This window comes from Alosa alosa, chromosome 19 (assembly GCF_017589495.1).
Source record: "Alosa alosa isolate M-15738 ecotype Scorff River chromosome 19, AALO_Geno_1.1, whole genome shotgun sequence".
Lineage (NCBI taxonomy): Eukaryota > Metazoa > Chordata > Actinopteri > Clupeiformes > Clupeidae > Alosa > Alosa alosa.
The window spans coordinates 3,299,594-3,319,304 of record NC_063207.1 but is presented as its reverse complement, the minus strand read 5'-3'; the positions used below and the strand labels follow the sequence as shown (position 1 = coordinate 3,319,304).

General features: G+C 49.5%; 1 protein-coding gene across 2 annotated transcripts in view; it reads right to left on the bottom strand.

Annotated features, from left to right (window-relative positions):
- Positions 1 to 5,100: 5,100 nt before the first annotated feature.
- rragd (ras-related GTP binding D) overlaps positions 5,101 to 19,711 on the bottom strand; it is a 36,877-nt gene continuing 22,266 nt past the window's right edge. For both annotated transcript variants that reach the window (XM_048228155.1, XM_048228156.1), the window contains exons 6-7: positions 6,534 to 6,682; positions 5,101 to 6,269 (exon numbers count right to left, since the gene is read on the bottom strand). In XM_048228155.1, coding sequence (XP_048084112.1) covers positions 6,118 to 6,269; positions 6,534 to 6,682 — 301 coding nt within the window. In that variant the 3' untranslated portion in view covers positions 5,101 to 6,117. The remainder of the gene's footprint in view (positions 6,270 to 6,533; positions 6,683 to 19,711) is intronic.

Genomic DNA, 19,711 nt, shown 5'->3' with positions numbered 1-19,711 from the left:
AATCAAATCTCCCAGTAAAGAAGGGATGCATTCTCTGCACGCGGATTGCTGCGGCAGAGAAGTATCCATTGTTTTGCCTATAGATTCTATACTGTGTACGGGACATTGCACACATTCTTTTTTGCAATGACAACACTACTATGTTGTACTGCATTGATTAAGTACTATTAGCCTCACGGAGTGAAGGCTCCATTTTGGCACAACGATCACAAGTAGAATTATTCATGGCAATGCTCTGCAGCTGAAGTGTTTTAATAAAGCTTATAGGTTTTTTCATATAAGGGTGCCGGGTGCCAAGAGAGAGCCACAGACACTTCTGAAGCCAGTGACTAAAGTTGAGATATGCCAATGGCACTGCAACATGTGTTGAAATCCTCCATGAATTAAGTGTTTATGGAAATGACATCTATAACAGCCTAATTAGAGTGGAAGTGAGTAGGCTATTTATGGAGGCTGCCAATTAGGTGACTATATAGTACATACGCACAGCACACAACTGTTCAAGCCCCCCCCCCCCTCAGCAACCACATATTATATACATCAAATAGCTTGCAAAACTAATCATAAATATATTCTAGAAATTGTCTGTGTTAAAATAATGAGTTTTGCTTAATGAGTGTTAAGCTTGATGTGTTCTAATCAAAGAATCCTTCATTTGCTGCTATTAGAGCTTCTTCATCCAAGAGGTCTTGGTAGCACTGCAGATTAGGGAACACATGTTAGCTATTCATGTTAGCTATTTCTACATAATTAATATGTGTATTAGCGCTAAACTTGATCTAAGGTTACTGGTAGTATGGATCAAAATAGAGAGTCTATAGACTCCTAATAACCTGCACTGTCTGGATATGACTTATAGTGACAAATGTATTAGAAGGCTAGAGAGCTTCTATTCATATTATCCATATTATATATTAATACACAACTGGTAGCTTATCAAGGATGTACCAAGAACAAATCATCTTTTCAGTAAGAACAAGAAATAGTTTAATAAAGACTTTATACGTGTGTAATGATGCTCAATATACAGTTCAAGACCCATATGTATTATGTATTGATGGATAACATGTGCATCTTAACTAAAGTGTTAATGAAGTCTTGCATCATTTGGACCAATGCTTTGGGTCTATGTTGGTGAGTTTATGATGGCATTAAGGTGAGGCAAAATAGAGCAGTACCTTTCTGTGTAAAAAACTCTTTTCACTTTGTGCAAATTCCTTATAGGCCTACTTTACCAGCACCAGTCTACAGACAACCTCATGCGCTGGTCTGCTACTGTTGATTTGTTCTGTGGGCCTTTTTAGTTATTTATATAAACAATCTACTTGTATATCAATATAAATACTTTATGTAGATATGAATTGTAGAATTAAAGTTTTGTATAACACAGTGGGTGTGTGAGTCATGGACAATTCTCTCTCAGTGTTCAGACAGTCTCGGGAGTAATGGCTCCGATTGTTGAGTATCGCTCTCAATGTGCAGGCAGTTAAGACGGTAAGACGGTATGTGTACCTATTCTGCTTGTTGCTATCCATACAGAAGGCATGTAAACAGTATGGTTGATGGACCTTCAGTAGGTTAATGCAAAATCTCAAAGTAAAGAGTGAAACCATTTTTGGCTGGACATATTCAAACACAAACACCTTCAGGTTTGATGAACAGACAAACACGCCTGTTCCAATTTCCATCCCAAGGTTCATACAAAAATATCAGTCTACAAACAAGCCTGTGCAAACTCACAGTACCCAGTAGGCTTACCTGTTCATTATCTGCAGTGACAACGCTCTCTAGCAGCCTTTGCATCTAACAAATAGTTGTTCTGAATCTGGTCTAAGCTAACTGCAAAAATGCCAGTCTTACTTTCAGAGCCTGATGAAGCCAATCATGACCATGCGTGGGTAGCTGGCTCTACTCTGTTGCCTATTAAACTATTCCTCAAAGGGAACAAATCAGGGAAAAGGGACCAGAGTTTTAGCTGTCTCCCCAGTGAAGACTGCTTATAACTGCAATCCTTGTCAAAATCATATATAATTCATATTGTATACAATTTGACAGAACGGTGACATGTAAACAGGGTAAGCTTGTCAACAGTGAGCAGATATCAGGCGTGATTATGGATTAGCTCAGTAAACATAATGTATCATGCATTGGGCTTGTTGCGGCACAGCTCGTGCCATGTATTTACATTGTTATCTCAGTCAGCAGTACCGGCTCTGTGTAGTCTACTTTGATGAATGAAAGAGTTTTGGGTGAGACAGAAATACCTTTACTGAGCACACGAGCAGCAGCTCTGGCCATATCGGCTCTGGCTCACATGATGTACATTGCTTTAAATGCATTATCGCTTCACTACCCAACACGCGAACAAGAAAGAAAAGAAAAAATAAACCAATGAGCTTATGTCGCGATTTCCGATAGGCCCAGGCCTAGAGAAAAGACAGCTATGGTAACCTAACAAGTAGGATTTGCTTTGCCTACACTGCTGTTTGGTTGTCCCAAACTTTAAGACGATCCATACTTAACTGAATCTTATCAACCCAAACTGCGATGTTCCAAACAGAGTGACAGAATGCAATAATCGCACTGCCTTCGGCATAACTGCTAACAGTGCGCCTAGGCCTACTGTTAAACACCTGAAAAATATTAAGCTGCTGTTCTCATTTCATGACGAGCACTAGGCCTAAGCTTGAAGGATTTATGACTGAACATTGCGTTTTTAAGCGCCAGAACTGCTTGTTGAGATGTCCATTCTCTTTTCGGCTATCATTTGTGCGCGAAGCATGTTTCAATTAAGACATTACACAAGCTAGTTTTATTGTTGTAATATTGAATGATTTCATGAATAAATTGTAGGCCTACGCACAGTGCGTACAGGATTACGACTGGCGGCGCCACTGACCAAGGCCACAGTAGCCTGTGAACCTCTGATTTTCAAAGCGGAATCACGGCCAACGCAGGGGGCAACTCTTCTCTTCAATTTCCCTTCCAAATTACTTTTTATTGTCTGAAGACATCTATCGCAAGAATCTAACATTCTAAGCAACAGCAAAGCAAATGCAAGCTAACCAGAGTGCAGTCGGTTCTCCCGCCATGGTTTTTGGAAATCACACACCTGCTGCATCTGAAGGCCCACGCATAATAAGGCCTACAACTATCACTCTATACCCCCCGTGTTGCACGTCACATTTTCGTCACCGAGGTCGGTGTGTATTAGAACGGAGAGCTTTCCACAACCCCATAGTATTGCAATAACACCAGGCAAGTCCATGGAATGAACTCCCATCATCAGACATCCATATCCATAGCTGCAAAAATGCAATCTTTCGTTTGGTCTTATGGTTCAACACAATCATGCATTCCTATTCTAATGTCACACGAGATAGTTGCAAATGCTGGCGTGACCTCGTGCCAAAGAGCAATCAGTGACAGTGACATGTTTCTTCATGCCTGGAGCACATGTTTGTTACCATCTACAGACGACGTGTTATTCGTGACCAATTCTGTGAGCAATGTTTTCCAACACTGGTGCACATCTGTTGCTTTTAGCCATTTACTTTATTCTATACGACACTGATCTGGCTTTAATCTGATTTAAAACGTGGATTGCTGCCTTGGGTTAAAGAGCCCATAGAACGCACTGATGAGAAAGTCATCTAGAACACAAAACAGAAGCATAGCTCTCTTTCAGCGTCTTCTACCATGTAATTCCATGGAGAAAATGCATGATTTTTCTTAGTCAAATTGCTTTCGCTAATTGGTGAATTCTGCTATGTGAAAAACCCATGCCTGGGTGAAAAGATCGTTGGGCAAGTAGTGGGATCTCATTAAGAACACAGTAACAGGTGTCTAAAACAACTGCTTTAAAACAAATGTTTAGATTGGCCTAGCCTACGGATTCGCATGATGTGATTATGTGATCATAAAACATAAGTTTAAGAAGTAGCCTATTGTCTACAATAAAACTGCAGGTCACATTCTTGCAAGGCACCATGAATAACATTAAAAAATAGACATAATAAATCACTTCGAAGCAACTGTTTATTTCAGCGACAGCCACCATCTATTCTACACAGTAGGCCTACATCGATTCTACTCTGCTGTGACAGATCCTGCCGCTTTTAATTAACATAATCAGCAGCGTCAGAGCAAACTTTAACTCAGCAATCACAAAAAAAACAATCGACAAATGGCAGGGGAAAGCCGCCAGATTTGTCTGCGAGCCACCCAGAAATTCGTATTAGTGAAACACTGCTGTTGTGTCATAAATACACATATCCAGGGAGGATGTCCGAGATTTTTTTTTTCTTTTCTAAATTTAAGAACGACTCATGCCAGCAACGGGAGAGCTCGTAGCCACAGATGGGTCAGACTGATACCGAAAGAGAAGGGCGGGGGGGATCGGCGAGAAGGATTATTTTTTCTAAACATGAAATTGTCTTATGTAACACATTGTAGTTTTCACCACACAGACGATTTAGCGTCCATCGAGAGAGCCGTGGCGGTTATGTAACAAGCAGTGACCTAACCAGACACACAACCACCACAGTCCTCATGTAAGGTAAGGAAACCCAGGGAGATTAGCCGTGGACGTGCTTAGCCCGCAGAGCGCCCCAGCAGCGCCAGTTCAATCAGACCCTTTGGCCGCTTGTTGACAGCATCTCGAACACATTTAGCGGGCTAATGCATGTGATTGGATTGCACCCAGAGACATCAGTGGTCATGTCATGTGGGCTACCTACCGTTGCTAGATTACTAGATTAATCTCCCTGCAACCTCTACCAAAACATTGCTATAATTCTGGCCATTCAACTATATAATTCAGTGGAAGTAACTCCAGTTCCCTTCAGTTCTCAAATTCATAAGGGTCAATATTATAGCCATAATTTGTTGCAGTATACTTAGTCACTCCACATAGACCTACTGGGTCCAATATTATGATCAGATTAGACAAGTGCATCTGGTGCTCACACTTGCGTAAAGATTTCCTATTTGTCTGAAATGTACTTTCACAAGTACACAAGTCCTTGGCACGTGACCAGCTTGTATATATTGGCATGTTATTTAATGTTTTACAGTTCTCAATATAGGCCTACTCACAGGTGACGGACGTAACAAATGCCATCTTTATTATTTAACAAAATAAATAAATAAATACAGAAATATGCAACAAATTAGTAATAAAACAAAGGGCAAACATGTTGTGATTATAAATCTTTTTGCTTTGAAACATAAAGCTGAAGAAGTTCAAGCATTCAAGCAACTCCTAGAAAAAAATGAGAATAATCATTTGACCTGTCACTGTCTAAATATAATAACAGCAAGTTGAATGTGAACAAACTTTGATAGTCCACTTTCTAAACAGATGTAAACCATATTGACATGCAAGGTATTGACCCATTTTAAGGAGATTATGTTTATGTTTTATGAAAGGCTTGTTTCAATGTCAGTTATTAAGAAAAGATGTATGCTCTAATTAAGAAAGAAAACAGGTGACCTGAAAATACTAGTAGCCTATGTTCTTACAATCTGAGCAAATGAAGAGCCATATTAATACAGGTATATATCGGCAATGAAGAGCCATATTAATATACGTAGGTCTATAATGGCAGGGGTCTAGGTTTTTCACATCTGTTTAATGATAACACTGATACACTGTGACTAGGTAAAGCAGCAGTTAAGTCACAGCTCAGGGAGGTGCTCTGATTGAATGCAAATTATTTACACAAATGCAATCATTGTTTCACTAATTCACACAGTGTAACACTACTCGATGAAATCAAATAGGTCTCTTTTGGCACAACGTCCTATATTACATTAGTAAAATCAAAATCAGTAGCCTATGTGGATAATGAAAAAAGGCAACTGTTTGGAGATGATCTCTTTGGCTACTACTGACAAAAAAACAAAATATCATATTATTATATAAAAACATTGTACTTTCCAGGTACAATTTTCATTTTTCTGAGTTTTATGATTTACAGAAAAGAAAAGAAAAATGCTATTTGTTAATCTTCACATGTCATCTAACACATCTAAAAAAAAGAAAAGAGCTAAAAAAAGGCTCCATGGCGATTGTTCCGGAACAGGGTGACAGCCAGACGTTCTCCCGTGATGTGGTCAGTGTGGCTGGACGTGGGCTCCGTTGGGAGTGTTCTGTTTACTCCACCTGCGCTGGCTCAGCAGCTTGCGGCTCTTCTGGACCTTGAGGCGCACGTCAAACACGTCCTCGATGGCCTTCTTGAAGCAGTGGAAGTTGTAGTCGATAAGCCCTGCAGGAGGGAGCAGGGACAGATAGTCACGTACACACTCGCACGTCTGACTCCTTGGAGTTGAACTAGGGGTCACGGGCTACCCTACCACACATTGCACACCACAAGCTCACAAAGCTCCAGCTCATTTCAGAGCAGAGATGGGCGGCCTCTCAAGTCAACTGTGGCTGTCTGAGAGGCCTGAGATTTCTGAGGAGGTGTGAAAGCAGATGAAAGAAAAATACAAAAACAAAATGTCTCCTGCCCACAGGTGCTTTCACTCACCTTTCCTTTCAAAGCTCTCCTCCCTCAGGAAGCACACCATGGCCAGGAACTTGGTGACCTCCTTCAGGTACATGACCGTGGTGTTGTTAAGGTGGATGATGGCCATGGACTCTTTGTCATAGGGCGATCCAGCCTCATCCCCAGTTAGACTGGCAAGGAACACAGTCAAGACACAATCAATTCAATTCAATTAAATATTGTTTCATTAGTTAGTAACAACTTCTACACTAACATTGCAACACTGACATTGAGAGGAACAAGGGATAGGATGAATGGTAACATCTATAGGATGAATGGTAACATCTATAGGATGACATCTCTATAGGATGAATGGTAGCATCTCTAAGGGATGAATGGTAACATCTATAGGATGACATCTCTATAGGATAAATGGTAACATCTCTATAGGATGAATGGTAACATCTATTGTCATGAGCATTCTTTCTCCCTGGTAACAACCTTAATTGATTAAATTCTCTGCCACTCTGCTCACTCTCTCTCTACTCTGCCTAACGAGCTCCACCTGGCTCCGCCCTGCTCTGCTCTAATTACTCTGCCAGCTGCACTGCATTTCTCCACTAACCTCTCCCAGTATATAAAGCCCTGTTTTTCAGCCAAGCCCTGTCAGATCGTCTTCAAACCTGGACCAGTAACCCGCCTGCCTGCCTGCCTGCCTGCCTACGCGCTGACTCCTACCTGTGATTCGGATCCTTTCTTGACTGCCTCCCTGTTCTACTGCCCCGGTTATCCCGACCTGCCTTCGGATCTTCTCGATTACTCTCCGATCTTCAGCCCCCGGTAACTCGAATCTGCCTTCTGTCTCTCACCACGTTTAGTGCCTAGCCCCTGGTCTGTACTACTGCCTGCTGTTCACCTTGCTGTTGTGTGTGTGATTCCCCAGGCCTCCGACCACCAGGCAGGCGAGCCCCGGTGGCGTCACCACCCTCAGCCGAGGCATGGCTTCGATCACTGGGGGACACACACACTCAGCACCTTGGACTGGAACCCCCCGGAAACTTGGAAAAGCCCAGAGCCCCGAGAACCCCTGGAACCCCTGACACCCCTGGCACTCCTAGCACCCCTGGAACCGGAACCTCCAAGACCTCACGTTTCTCTCACTCCTCTTCCCCCCTGAACCCTTCAATAAAAAGACTCTGAATTTGAACTTGCGCTCTTGGGTCGTCTTCTGTCCGTGACAGAACGATCTGACCATCATGGACCCAGCGCACTCCCTGACCACTATGGAGGAAGAGCCCGAGATGACTGCCCTACAGCGACTGGAACGCACTGAGGGAGACATCAATCAGGTGGCTGGCGACATCGCTTCCCTTCTCCAGCTAGGCAACCAACAACAACAGCAATCCAACCAGCAGCAACAACAGATCCAGCAGCAACAGCAACAGCTTCAACAGCAGCAGCAACAGTTTCAGCTACAACAGCAACAGTTCCAACTGCAGCAACAACTGTTAGCCCAAGCCCTGCAACTACTCTCTCAAACCGGCTACTCCACCTGCACCCCACCCTGGTTCTTCTGTTCCTGTCCCACCGCAGTGCTGCCACCAGATCCCCACGCTCTGAACCAAAGATTGGGAACCCGGAACGTTTTGATGTAAACCAAGAGCAAGTAAGACCATTCTTGAGCAGCTGCGAATCCAGTTCGCACTACAGCCCAGGACCTTCTCCGGGGGCCAAGGTGGGGTATGTCATCACCATCTCACCGGCCGAGGCTCGCTTTTTGTGGGGAACGGGCGAATCGACCGGCAAACCCCAGCCTGTGCCTCCTTCAGTGCCTTTGAGGAGGAGATGTTAAGGTCTTTGATCTAGGCTGCGCCAACAGCGAGGCGTCACAAGCTCTGCTCACCATCCGTCAAGGGCAATCGGGACAGTGGCAGACTTCTCCATTGACTTTAGGTACCCTGGCCAGTCAAAGCTTGTTTAACTCAGAGGCACTGCTGCAAGCCTTCCTCCACAGCTTGGCGGACTATATCAAAAGCGAGCTTGTTTCTCATGACCCGCCCTCGCTTGATGCCGCCATTGACCGCCCGTTATTACAGACTCAGAGGGTCAGTCCAACCTGCCATCACTTTTGGTCGATGCCTCTCTGTCCAGCCCCCTGCCTGTCAAGTCCCAAGGCCAACTCCAATCAGCCTGAGAGGCCATGGGGGGAGATTGTACCTCTCGACTCCCGAGGGCGTCGGCGCCGTCTAACCTCCAACCTTTGCCTACTACTGTGGTGGTGGAAAATCACCGTGGTCGCCACCTGTCCGGCAAAGCCGCAGCTCACCAGGTGTAGGGGAGACCGGGTGAGCTCAACAAGTCTTCAGTCTCCCTCCATCCGAAAACCCCTGCTTCGCCGGCCCGCCTTCAGCTTTCCGACCACGACTCATACGTTGGCCGCCCTTGTGGATTCTGGAGCCGAACCATCATCAACTGGAACAACCCATTCCTGCACGAGCCCTGGATGGACATCATCTGGGCACGGTCACTCACATCTCAGCCCCTGTGACAATTCTGCTGTCAGGAAACCACCAAGAGTCCATCCAGTTTCACCTCCTACACTCACCTGGCCAACCACTCATTCACCGGATACCCGTGGCTCCGTCAGCACAACCCCACATCGACTGGGAGACAGGAACAGTCCGTGCGTGGGGAAGGAGTTGTCACCAGACCTGTTTAAGGGGCCACCCTGCCCGTTCACCGGGGAAATATCTAGCGCTACCTGGGACATATCCAATGTTCGACCTGTTACCACAGCCTGAAAGAGATGTTCAACAAATCCAGGCGACATCTCTACCCCCACACAGACCCTATGATTGCCGATTGATCTCCTGCCTGGCACAGCACCTCCCAAGGGTCGTCTGTATTCACTGTCAGCCCGGAAGAAAGGCCATGGAAGACTACATTAATGACTCTCTTGCGCCCGGGATAATCAGACCGTCTTCTTCCCCCGCGGGAGCGGATTCTTCTTTCGTCGGTAAGAAGGGCGGTTCTCTTCGATCCATGCATAGATTACGGGGTCTGAGCGACATCACGGTTAAGAATCGCTACCCACTGCCCTTACTTTTCGTCTGCCCGAACTGCTGCAGGGAGCCACCGTATTCCGAAGCTGGACCTTCACAATGCCTACCACCATCTGGTGCGGGTGAGAGAGGGAGACGAGTGGAAGACTTGTGTTCAACACACCAACCCGGCCACTATGAATACCTGGAGTCATGCCAATCGGCCTCACCAATGCCCCCCAGCAGTTTTCAAGCCCTAGTGAATGATATCCTCAGGGACATGCTAAATACATTCGTTTTTGTGTACCTTGGCGATATATTTTAATATTCTCAAAGACTCTGTCAGAACACACGCACCATGTCCAGTTGGTCCTCATGCCACCTGCTGGAGAACTCTCTTTTTTGTGAGCAGAGTGCGAGTTCCATGCCAAGACCGTTTCATTCCTGGGGTATGTGATCAACGAGGGGCAGCATTCAGATGGATCTCCGGAAGGTGTCGGCAATCGCGTCCCTGGCCAGTCCCTGAGTCTCGAGGAAAAAGTTGCAACAGTTCCTGGGCTTTGGAACTTTTATAGGGAGGTTCCTCGAAACTATAGCACAGTGGCTGCACCACTCACGGCTAACCAGCACTAAACAGCCCGTACCAATGGACAGCAGCTGCTGATAAGGCCTTCAATAGCCTCAAGACACGCGTTTCACTTCGCTCCCCATCCTCCAGATGCAGCAAGGCAGTTTGTGGTGGAGGTAGATGCTTCGGGCGGTGGGAGTGGGTGCAGTGCTTTCTCAGAGAGCAGCCGAGGGATGGCAAGATGCACCCCTGTGCCTTCTACTCCATTCGGCTAACCCCAGCCGAATGCAACTTCGACATTGGGAAACCGCGAGCTGCTGGCCCGTCAAGCTTCGCCTTGAAGAATGGCGGCACTGGTTAGAGGGGTCAAAGGAACCATTAAGTAAGTGTGGACAGACCACAAAACCTGGAGTATATCCAAACAGCCAGGAGGCTGAACTCCGATCAACAGCGGTGGTCTCTGTTCTTTACCCGCTTCAATTTCACGCCTCTCCTACCGGGATCTGCAACATCAAACCTGATGCCCTTTCGGATGTTTCAGAAGGGCGAGATCACCGCCATCATGCCAGCTCCCATTCTTCCCAGCCACTTTGTCGAGCGGCCCCCTCACCTGGGAGATCGAAGCAGGTCATGGAGGCTCTTCGAACCAGCCAGGCCCAAGCACCAGGGCCCCAACCGTCTGTTTGTTCCAGCAAATCTCAGGTCACCTGTGATCCAGTGGGGCACAAATCCCGTCTGGCCTGTCATCCCGCATCACTTCGCACGCCCTTCATCTGGTCCATGGCCGGTTCTGGTGGCGGCCGGGATGAGACGGAGGTCCAAGAATTCAAGTCCGAGCTTGTCCCACTTTGTGGCCGAAACAAGACCCCCCAACCAGCCTCCTGCTGGGTTGCTGCAACCCCCACTGCCAAAGCTGCCCTGGTCCCACGTTTCACTGGACTTTTTTTACGGGTCTTCCGCCCTCTGACGGACACAGTCATCCCTTACCATTGTTGACCGCTTTTAGTAAGATGACCCACTTCGTGCCTCTTCCTAAACTACCCTCTGCTAAGGAGACCGCCCAGGTGGTCCTGGAACATGTGTTTAAAAGTATCCATGGCCTACCCCAGGATATAGTGTCAGAGCCGGGGCCGCAATTCTCAGCAACCTTTGGAAGGAGTTCTGTCATCTCCTTGGGGCCACTGCCAGCCCTATCATCTGGATTCCACCCACAGTCAAGCGGCCAAAACTGAGCATGAACCAGGAGCTGGAGAAGGCACTGAGGTCGCGTGACCTCCCAAAATCCGGCCTGGGCTCAACACCTGCTCTGGGTGGAATATGCCCATAATTCACTCACCAGTTCCGCCCCCGGGCTGCCCCCTTTCAGTGTGTCTACGGGTATCAACCCCCACTGTTTGCCAGCCAGGAAGCGGATGCCACCTGTCCGTCTGCTCTTCGTGATGCCACGCTTCACCAAGACTCCTGGGCCCAGGCGGCTGCTGACTATGCTCCCTGGAAGTCAGGGAACCAGCTACGCCCGTCGGGTGCCAACCAACCGGAGGGGCCCCAGCACCTACCCCCGGGTTGGTCAGAAGGTCTGGCTGTCTGCCCGGATCTGCCTCTTGCCGGGTTGAATCCCTAAAAGCTGGCCCCTCGCTTCATTGGTCCTTTTCCTGTGCAGAAAGTCATCCAGTCCAACGGCCGGTTCGGCTTCAGTTGCCCACTTCCATGCTTGGGGTCCATCCCACCTTCCACGTCTCAAGGTCAAGCCGTCCATGAAAGTCCCCTGGTCCCTGCATTTCCGCCGCCTCCTATCGCGCCTCTTAGATGGCGGTCCTGTCTTCACCGTCCGGCTGCTCCTCTAGGCGACGGGGTAGGGGTCTCCAATACCCGTTGACTGGGAGGTATATGGTCGGAGGAGAGGACCTGGATCCCGGCCAGGGAGGATAGTGGACGGACCCTCATCACTGACTTCCCACCGACTACATCCTGATCAGCCTGCAATCACGTGGGGGCCGCCCCAGAGGGGTCCTAGATCCCTGCCGGCCCGCTTCCTGTCCTGTGCCTGACCCTGATCCTGTCTCAGGCCTGTCCTGTCTCCAGGCCGTGACCCTCCAGCAGCTCCTTCTGAGGGATGAGGATGCTCACTCGGACCGCTGGGAGGAGTCCTGACCACGCCGCCTGCTCCCCTCCACCCTCCCGGCACATGATGTTCTTGGGACTTCTGGGGGCCGTCCCTTGGGGGGGGTCCTGTCATGAGCATTCTCTCTCCCTGGTAACAACCTTAATTGATTAAATTCTCTGCCACTCTGCTCACTCTCTCTCTCTACTCTGCCCTTGAGACTCCACCTGGCTCCGCCCTGCTCTGCTCTAATTACTCTGCCAGCTGCACTGCATTTCTCCACTAACCTCTCCCAGTATATAAAGCCCTGTTTTCAGCCAAGCCCTGTCAGATCGTCTTCAAACCTGGACCAGTAACCTGCCTGCCTGCCTGTCCTGGCCCAGCTGACTCCTACCTGTGATTCGGATCCTTTCTTGACTGCCTCCCTGTTCTACTGCCCCGGTTATCCCGACCTGCCTTCGGATCTTCGATTATCTCCGATCTTCAGCCCCCCCGGTAGCTTCGATCTGCCTTCTGTCAATCTCTCACCACGCGTTTAGTGCCTAGCCCTGGTCTGTACTACTGCCTGCTGTTCACCTTGCTGTTGTGTGTGTGATTCCCCAGGCCTCCGACCACCAGGCAGCCGAGCCCCGGCCGTCACACCACCCTCAGCCGAGGCGCCCGCTCGATCACTGGGGACACACACACTCAGCACCTTGGACTGGAACCCCGAAACTTGGAAAAGCCCAGAGCCCGAGAACCCCTGGAACCCTGACACCCCTAGCACTCCCTAGCACCCCCCCTGGAACCCGGAACCTCAAGACCTCCGTTTCTCTCCCTCCTCTTCCCCTGAACCCTTCAATAAAAAGACTCTGAATTTGAACTTGCGCTCTTGGGTGGAGTCTTCTGTCCGTGACAGAGCGATCGACCATCATGGATAGCGCCTCCCTGACCACTATGGAGGAAGAGCCCGAGATGACTGCCCTACAGCGACTGGGAGCACTGGGGAGACATCAATCAGGTGGCTGGCGACATCGCTTCCCCTTCTCCAGCTAGGCAACCAACAACAACAGCAATCAACCAGCAGCAACAACAGATCCAGCAGCAACAGCAACAGCTTCAACAGCAGCAGCAACGGTTTCAGCTACAGCAGCAACAGTTCCAACTGCAGCAACAACTGTTAGCCCCAAGCCCTGCAACTACTCTCAAACCCGGCTACTCCACCTGCACCCACCCCTGGTTTCTTCTGTTTCCCTGTCCCACCCGGTGGTGCTGCCACCAGATCCCCGCTCTAGACAAAGATTGGGACCGGGCGTTTCGATGTAAACCAAGGAGCAAGTAAGACCATTCTTGCAGCTGCGAATCCAGTTAAATTTACTGGCCCAGGACGTTCTCAGCGGGGGGCCAAGGTGGGGTATGTCATCACCCATCTCACCCGGCCGAGGCTTTCGGTTGTGGGAAGCGGCGGAATGCGACCCGGCCAAACCCCAGCCAATGCCTCCTTCAGTGCCTTTGAGGAGGGAGATGTTAAGGTCTTTGATCTAGGCTGTCCCAACAGCCGGCGTCTAAGCTCTGCTCACCATCCGTCAGAACAATCAGGACAGTGGCAGACTTCTCCATTGACTTTAAAATTTACCCTGGCCGGGTAAAAGCTTGTTTTAACTCAGAGGCACTGCTGCAAGCCTTCCTCCACAGCGGCGGACTATATCAGGCGAGCTTGTTTCTCGCGACCCGCCCTCAGCTTGATGCGCCATTGACCGCCGTTATACAGACCGGAGGGAGTCTCCAGTCAACCTGCCATCCGCGCTCCAGTCGATACCTCCTGTCAGCCCCTGCCTGTCAAGTCCAAAGGCCAACTCAATCAGCCTGAGGCCATGGAGATGGCCGTGCCTCCTGACTCGAGGGCGTGGAGCCGTCTAACCTCAACCTTTGCCTCTACTGTGGTGGTGAAAATCACCCGTGGTCGCCACCTGTCCGACAAAAAAGCAGCTCACCAGGTGTAGGGGAGATCGGGGTGAGCTCAACAAGTCTTCAGTCTCCCCTCCATCCGAAAACCCTGCTTCATGCCTTCTTCAGCTTTCCGACCACGACTCATCGTTGGCCGCCCTTGTGGATTCTGGAGCGAACCATCATCAACTGGAACAACCCATTCCTGCGAGCCCTGGATGGACATCATCTGGGCACGGTCACTCATCTCAGCCCCTGTGACAATTCTGCTGTCAGGAAACCACCAAGAGTCCATCAGTTTCACCTCCTACACTCACCTGGCCAACCACTCATTCGGATACCCGTGGCTCCGTCAGCACAACCCCACATCGACTGGGAGACAGGAACAGTCGTCGTGGGAAGGGAGTTGTCACCAGACCTGTTTAAGGGGGGCCACCCTGCCAGTTCACGGGGAAATATCTAAGCTACCCAGGACATATCCAATGTTCCGACCTGTTACCACAGCCTGAAAAGAGATGTTCAACAAATCCAAGGCGACATCTCTACCCCCACACAGACCCTATGATTAGCGATTGATCTCCTGCCTGGCACAGTACCTCCCAAGGGTCGTCTGTATTCACTGTCAGCCCCGGAAAGAAAAGGCCATGGAAGACTACATTAATGACTCTCTTGCCCGGGATAATCAGACCGTCTTCTTCCCCGCGGGGCCGGGATTCTTCTTCGTCGGTAAGAAGGGCGGTTCTCTTCGTCCATGCATAGATTACGGTCTGAGCGACATCACGGTTAAGAATGCAGCTACCACTGCCCTTACTTTCGTCTGCCTTCGAACTGCTGCAGGAGCCACCGTATTCACGAAGCTGGATAGCCGCAATACCTACCATCTGGGCGGGTGAGAGAGGGAGGCGAGTGGAAGACTGTGTTCAACACCAACCGGCCACTATAGAATACCTCGTCATGCCAATCGGCCTCACCAATGCCCCCACCAGTTTTTCAAGCCTAGTGAATGATATCCTCGGGACATGCTAAATACATTACGTTTTGTGTACCTTGGCGATATTTTAATATTCTCAAAGACTCTGTCAGAACCTGCGCACCATGTCCAGTTGGTCCTCGCCACCTGCTGGAACTCTCTTTTGTGAAGGCAGAGAAGCGGTTCCATGCCAAGACCGTTTCATTCCTGGGGTATGTGATCGCGAGGGGCAGCATTCAGATGGATCTCCGCGAAGGTGTCGGCTGTCGCGTCCTGGCCAGTCCAGTCACCGAGGAAAAGTTACAACAGTTCCTGGGCTGCGCGAACTTTTATAGGAGGATTCCTCGAAACTATAGCACAGTGGCTGCACCACTCGGCGGCTAACCAGCACTAAACAGCCGTACCAATGGACAGCAGCTGCTGATAAAAGACCTTCAATAGCCTCAAGACCGTTTCACTTCGCTCCCATCCTCCAGATGCAGCAAGGCAGTTTGTGGTGGAGGTAGATGCTTCGGGCGTGGGAGTGGGTGCAGTGCTTTCTCAGAGAGCAGCCGAGGATGGCAAGATGCACCCCTGTGCCTTCTACTCCCGTCGGCTAACCCCAGCCGAATGCAACTTCGACATTGGGAACATGCGAGCTGCTGGCGTCAAGCTCGCCCTTGAAGAATGGCGGCACTGGTTAGAGGGGTCAAAGGAACCATTCGTAGTGTGGACAGACCACAAAACCTGGAGTATATCCAAACAGCCAGGAGGCTGAACTCCGTCAACAGCGGTGGTCTCTGTTCTTTACCGGCTTCAATTTCCGGCTCTCCTACGCCCGGGATCTCGCAACATCAAACCTGATGCCCTTTCCCCGGATGTTTCAGAAGGGCGAGATCACCGCCATGCCAGCTCCCATTCTTCCCAGCCACTTTGTCGTATTGGTGCCCCTCACCTGGGAGATCGAGAAGCAGGTCATGGAGGCTCGCCGGAACCAGCCAGGCCCAAGCACCAGGGCCCCAACCGTCTGTTTGTTCCAGCAAATCTCAGGTCACCCTGTGATCCAGTGGGGAGCTGAATCCCGCCTGGCCTGTCATCCGGCATCACTTTGCGCACCCTTCATCTGGTCCGCCAGCGGTTCTGTGGTGGGCGGATGAGACGGGAGGTCAAGAATTCATCGAGCTTGTCCCACTTGTAACCGAAACAAGACCCCCAACCAGCCTCCTGCTGGGTTGCTGCAACCCCTACTGTACCCAAAGCGGCCCTGGTCCCACGTTTCACTGGACTTTTTACGGGTCTTCCAGCCCTGGACGGACACAGTCATCCTTACCATTGTTGACCGCTTTAGTAAGATGACCCGCCGTGCCTCTTCCTAAACTACCCTCTGCTAAGGAGACCGCCCAGGTGGTCCTGGAACATGTGTTTCCATTATCCATGGCCTACCCCAGGATATAGTGTCAGACCGGGGGCGCAATTCTCAGCAACCTTTTGGAAGGAGTTCTGTCATCTCCTTGGGGCCACTGCCAGCCTATCATCTGGATTCCACCCACAGTCAAACGGCCAAACTGAACGCATGAACCAGGAGCTGGAGAAGGCACTGAGGTGCGTGACCTCCCAAAATCCCCGGGCCTGGGCTCAACACCTGCTCTGGGTGGAATATGCCCATAATTCACTCACCAGTTCGCCACGGGCTCTCCCCTTTCAGTGTGTCCACGGTATCAACCCCCACTGTTTGCCAGCCAGGAAGCGGATGCCACCTGTCCGTCTGCTTTCTTGCATTATGCCTGCCGCTGCCGCCGCACTTGGGCCCAGGCTCGCACTATGCTCCTGAAGTCAGGAACCAGCTACGCCGTCGGTGCCAACCGACGGAGGGCCCCAGCACCTACTTACCGGGTTGGTCAGAAGGTCTGGCTGTCTGCCCGGGATCTGCCGCTGCGGGTTGAATCAATAAAAGCTGGCCTCGCTTCATTGGTCCTTTTCCTGTGCAGAAAGTCATCAGTCCAACGGCGGTTCGGCTTCAGTTGCCCACTTCCATGCGGGTCCATCCCACCTTCCACGTCTCCAAGGTCAAGCCGGTCCATGAAAGTCCCCTGGTCCCTGCGGCTCCGCCGCCGCCTCCTCCGCGCCTCTTAGATGGCGGTCCTGTCTTCACCGTCCGGCGGCTGCTCCGCTCTAGGCGACGGGGTAGGGGTCTCCATTACCTCGTTGACTGGGAGGTATATGGTCCGGAGGAGAGGACCTGGATCCCGGCCAGGAGGATAGTGGACCGGACCCTCATCACTGACTTCCACCGACTACATCCTGATCAGCCTGCAACCGTAGGGGCGGTCCCAGAGGGGTCCCTAGCCGTCCTGCCCGCCCGGCTTCCTGTCCTGTGCCTGACCCTGATCCTGTCTCAGTACCTGTCCTGTCTCCCGACCGTGACCCTCCAGCTCCTTCTGAGGATGAGGATGCTCACTCGGACCGCTCGGAGGAGTCCTGACCCGCCGCCTGCTCCCCTCCACCCTCCCGGCATGATGATGTTCTTGGGACTTCTGGGGCCGTCCCTTAGGGGGGGGGTCCTGTCATGAGCATTCTCTCTCCCTGGTAACAACCTTAATTGATTAAATTCTCTGCCACTCTGCTCACTCTCTCTCTACTCTGCCTAACGAGCTCCACCTGGCTCCGCCCTGCTCTGCTCTAATTACTCTGCCAGCTGCACTGCATTTCTCCACTAACCTCTCCCAGTATATAAAGCCCTGTTTTTCAGCCAAGCCCTGTCAGATCGTCTTCAAACCTGGACCAGTAACCTGCCTGCCTGCCTGTCTACGCGCTGACTCCTACCTGTGATTCGGATCCTTTCTTGACTGCCTCCCTGTTCTACTGCCCCGGTTATCCCGACCTGCCTTCCGGATCTTCTCGATTACTCTCCGATCTTCAGCCCCCCCGGTAACTCGAATCTGCCTTCTGTCTCTCACCACGTTTAGTGCCTAGCCCTGGTCTGTACTACTGCCTGCTGTTCACCTTGCTGTTGTGTGTGTGATTCCCCAGGCCTCCGACCACCAGGCAAATGCGAGCCCCGGCAGCGTCACCACCCTCAGCCCGAGACGCCGCTCGATCACTGGGGGACACACACACTCAGCACCTTGGACTGGAACCCCCCGGAAACTTGGAAAAGCCCAGAGCCCCGAGAACCCCTGGAACCCCTGACACCCCTGGCACTCCTAGCACCCCTGGAACCGGAACCTCCAAGACCTCACGTTTCTCTCACTCCTCTTCCCCCCTGAACCCTTCAATAAAAAGACTCTGAATTTGAACTTGCGCTCTTGGGTCGTCTTCTGTCCGTGACATCTATAGGATGACATCTCTAAAGGATGAATGGTAGCATCTCTAAGGGATGAATGGTAACATCTATAGGATGACATCTCTATAGGATAAATGGTAACATCTCTATAGGATGAATGGTAACATCTATAGGATGAATGGTAACATCTATGGGATGAATAGTAACATCTCTATAGGATGAATGGTAACATCTATAGGATGACATCTCTGTAGGATGAATGGTAACATCTATAGGATGACATCTCTATAGGATGAATGGTAGCATCTCTAAGGGATGAATGGTAACATCTATAGGATGACATCTCTATAGGATGAATGTTAACATCTATAGGATGACATCTCTATAGGATAAATGGTAACATCTCTATAGGATGAATGGTAACATCTATAGGATGAATGGTAACATCTATGTGATGAATAGTAACATCTCTATAGGATGAATGGTAACATCTATAGGATGACATCTCTGTAGGATGAATGGTAACATCTATAGGATGACATCTCTATAGGATGAATGGTAACATCTATAGGATGACATCTCTATAGGATGAATGGTAACATCTATAGGATGACATCTCTATAGGATGAATGGTAGCATCTCTAAGGGATGAATGGTAACATCTATAGGATGACATCTCTATAGGATGAATGGTAACATCTATAGGATGACATCTCTATAGGATGAATGGTAACATCTATAGGATGACATCTCTATAGGATGAATGGTAACATCGATAGGATGTAACATCTATAGGATGACATCTCTATAGGATGAATGGTAACATCTATAGGATGACATCTCTATAGGATGAATGGTAGCATCTCTAAGGGATGAATGGTAACATCTATAGGATGACATCTCTATAGGATGAATGGTAGCATCTCTAAGGGATGAATGGTAACATCTATAGGATGACATCTCTATAGGATGAATGGTAGCATCTCTAAGGGATGAATGGTAACATCTATAGGATGACATCTCTATAGGATAAATGGTAACATCTCTATAGGATGAATGGTAACATCTATAGGATGACATCTCTATAGGATGAATGGTAGCATCTCTATGGGATGAATGGTAACATCTATAGGATGACATCTCTATAGGATGAATGGTAGCATCTCAATGGGATGAATGGTAACATCTGTAGGATGACATCCCTATAGGATGAATGGTAACATCTCTATAGGATGAATGGTAACATCTATAGGATGACATCTCTATAGGATGAATGGTAACATCTATAGGATGACATCTCTATAGGATGAATGGTAGCATCTCTAAGGGATGAATGGTAACATCTATAGGAT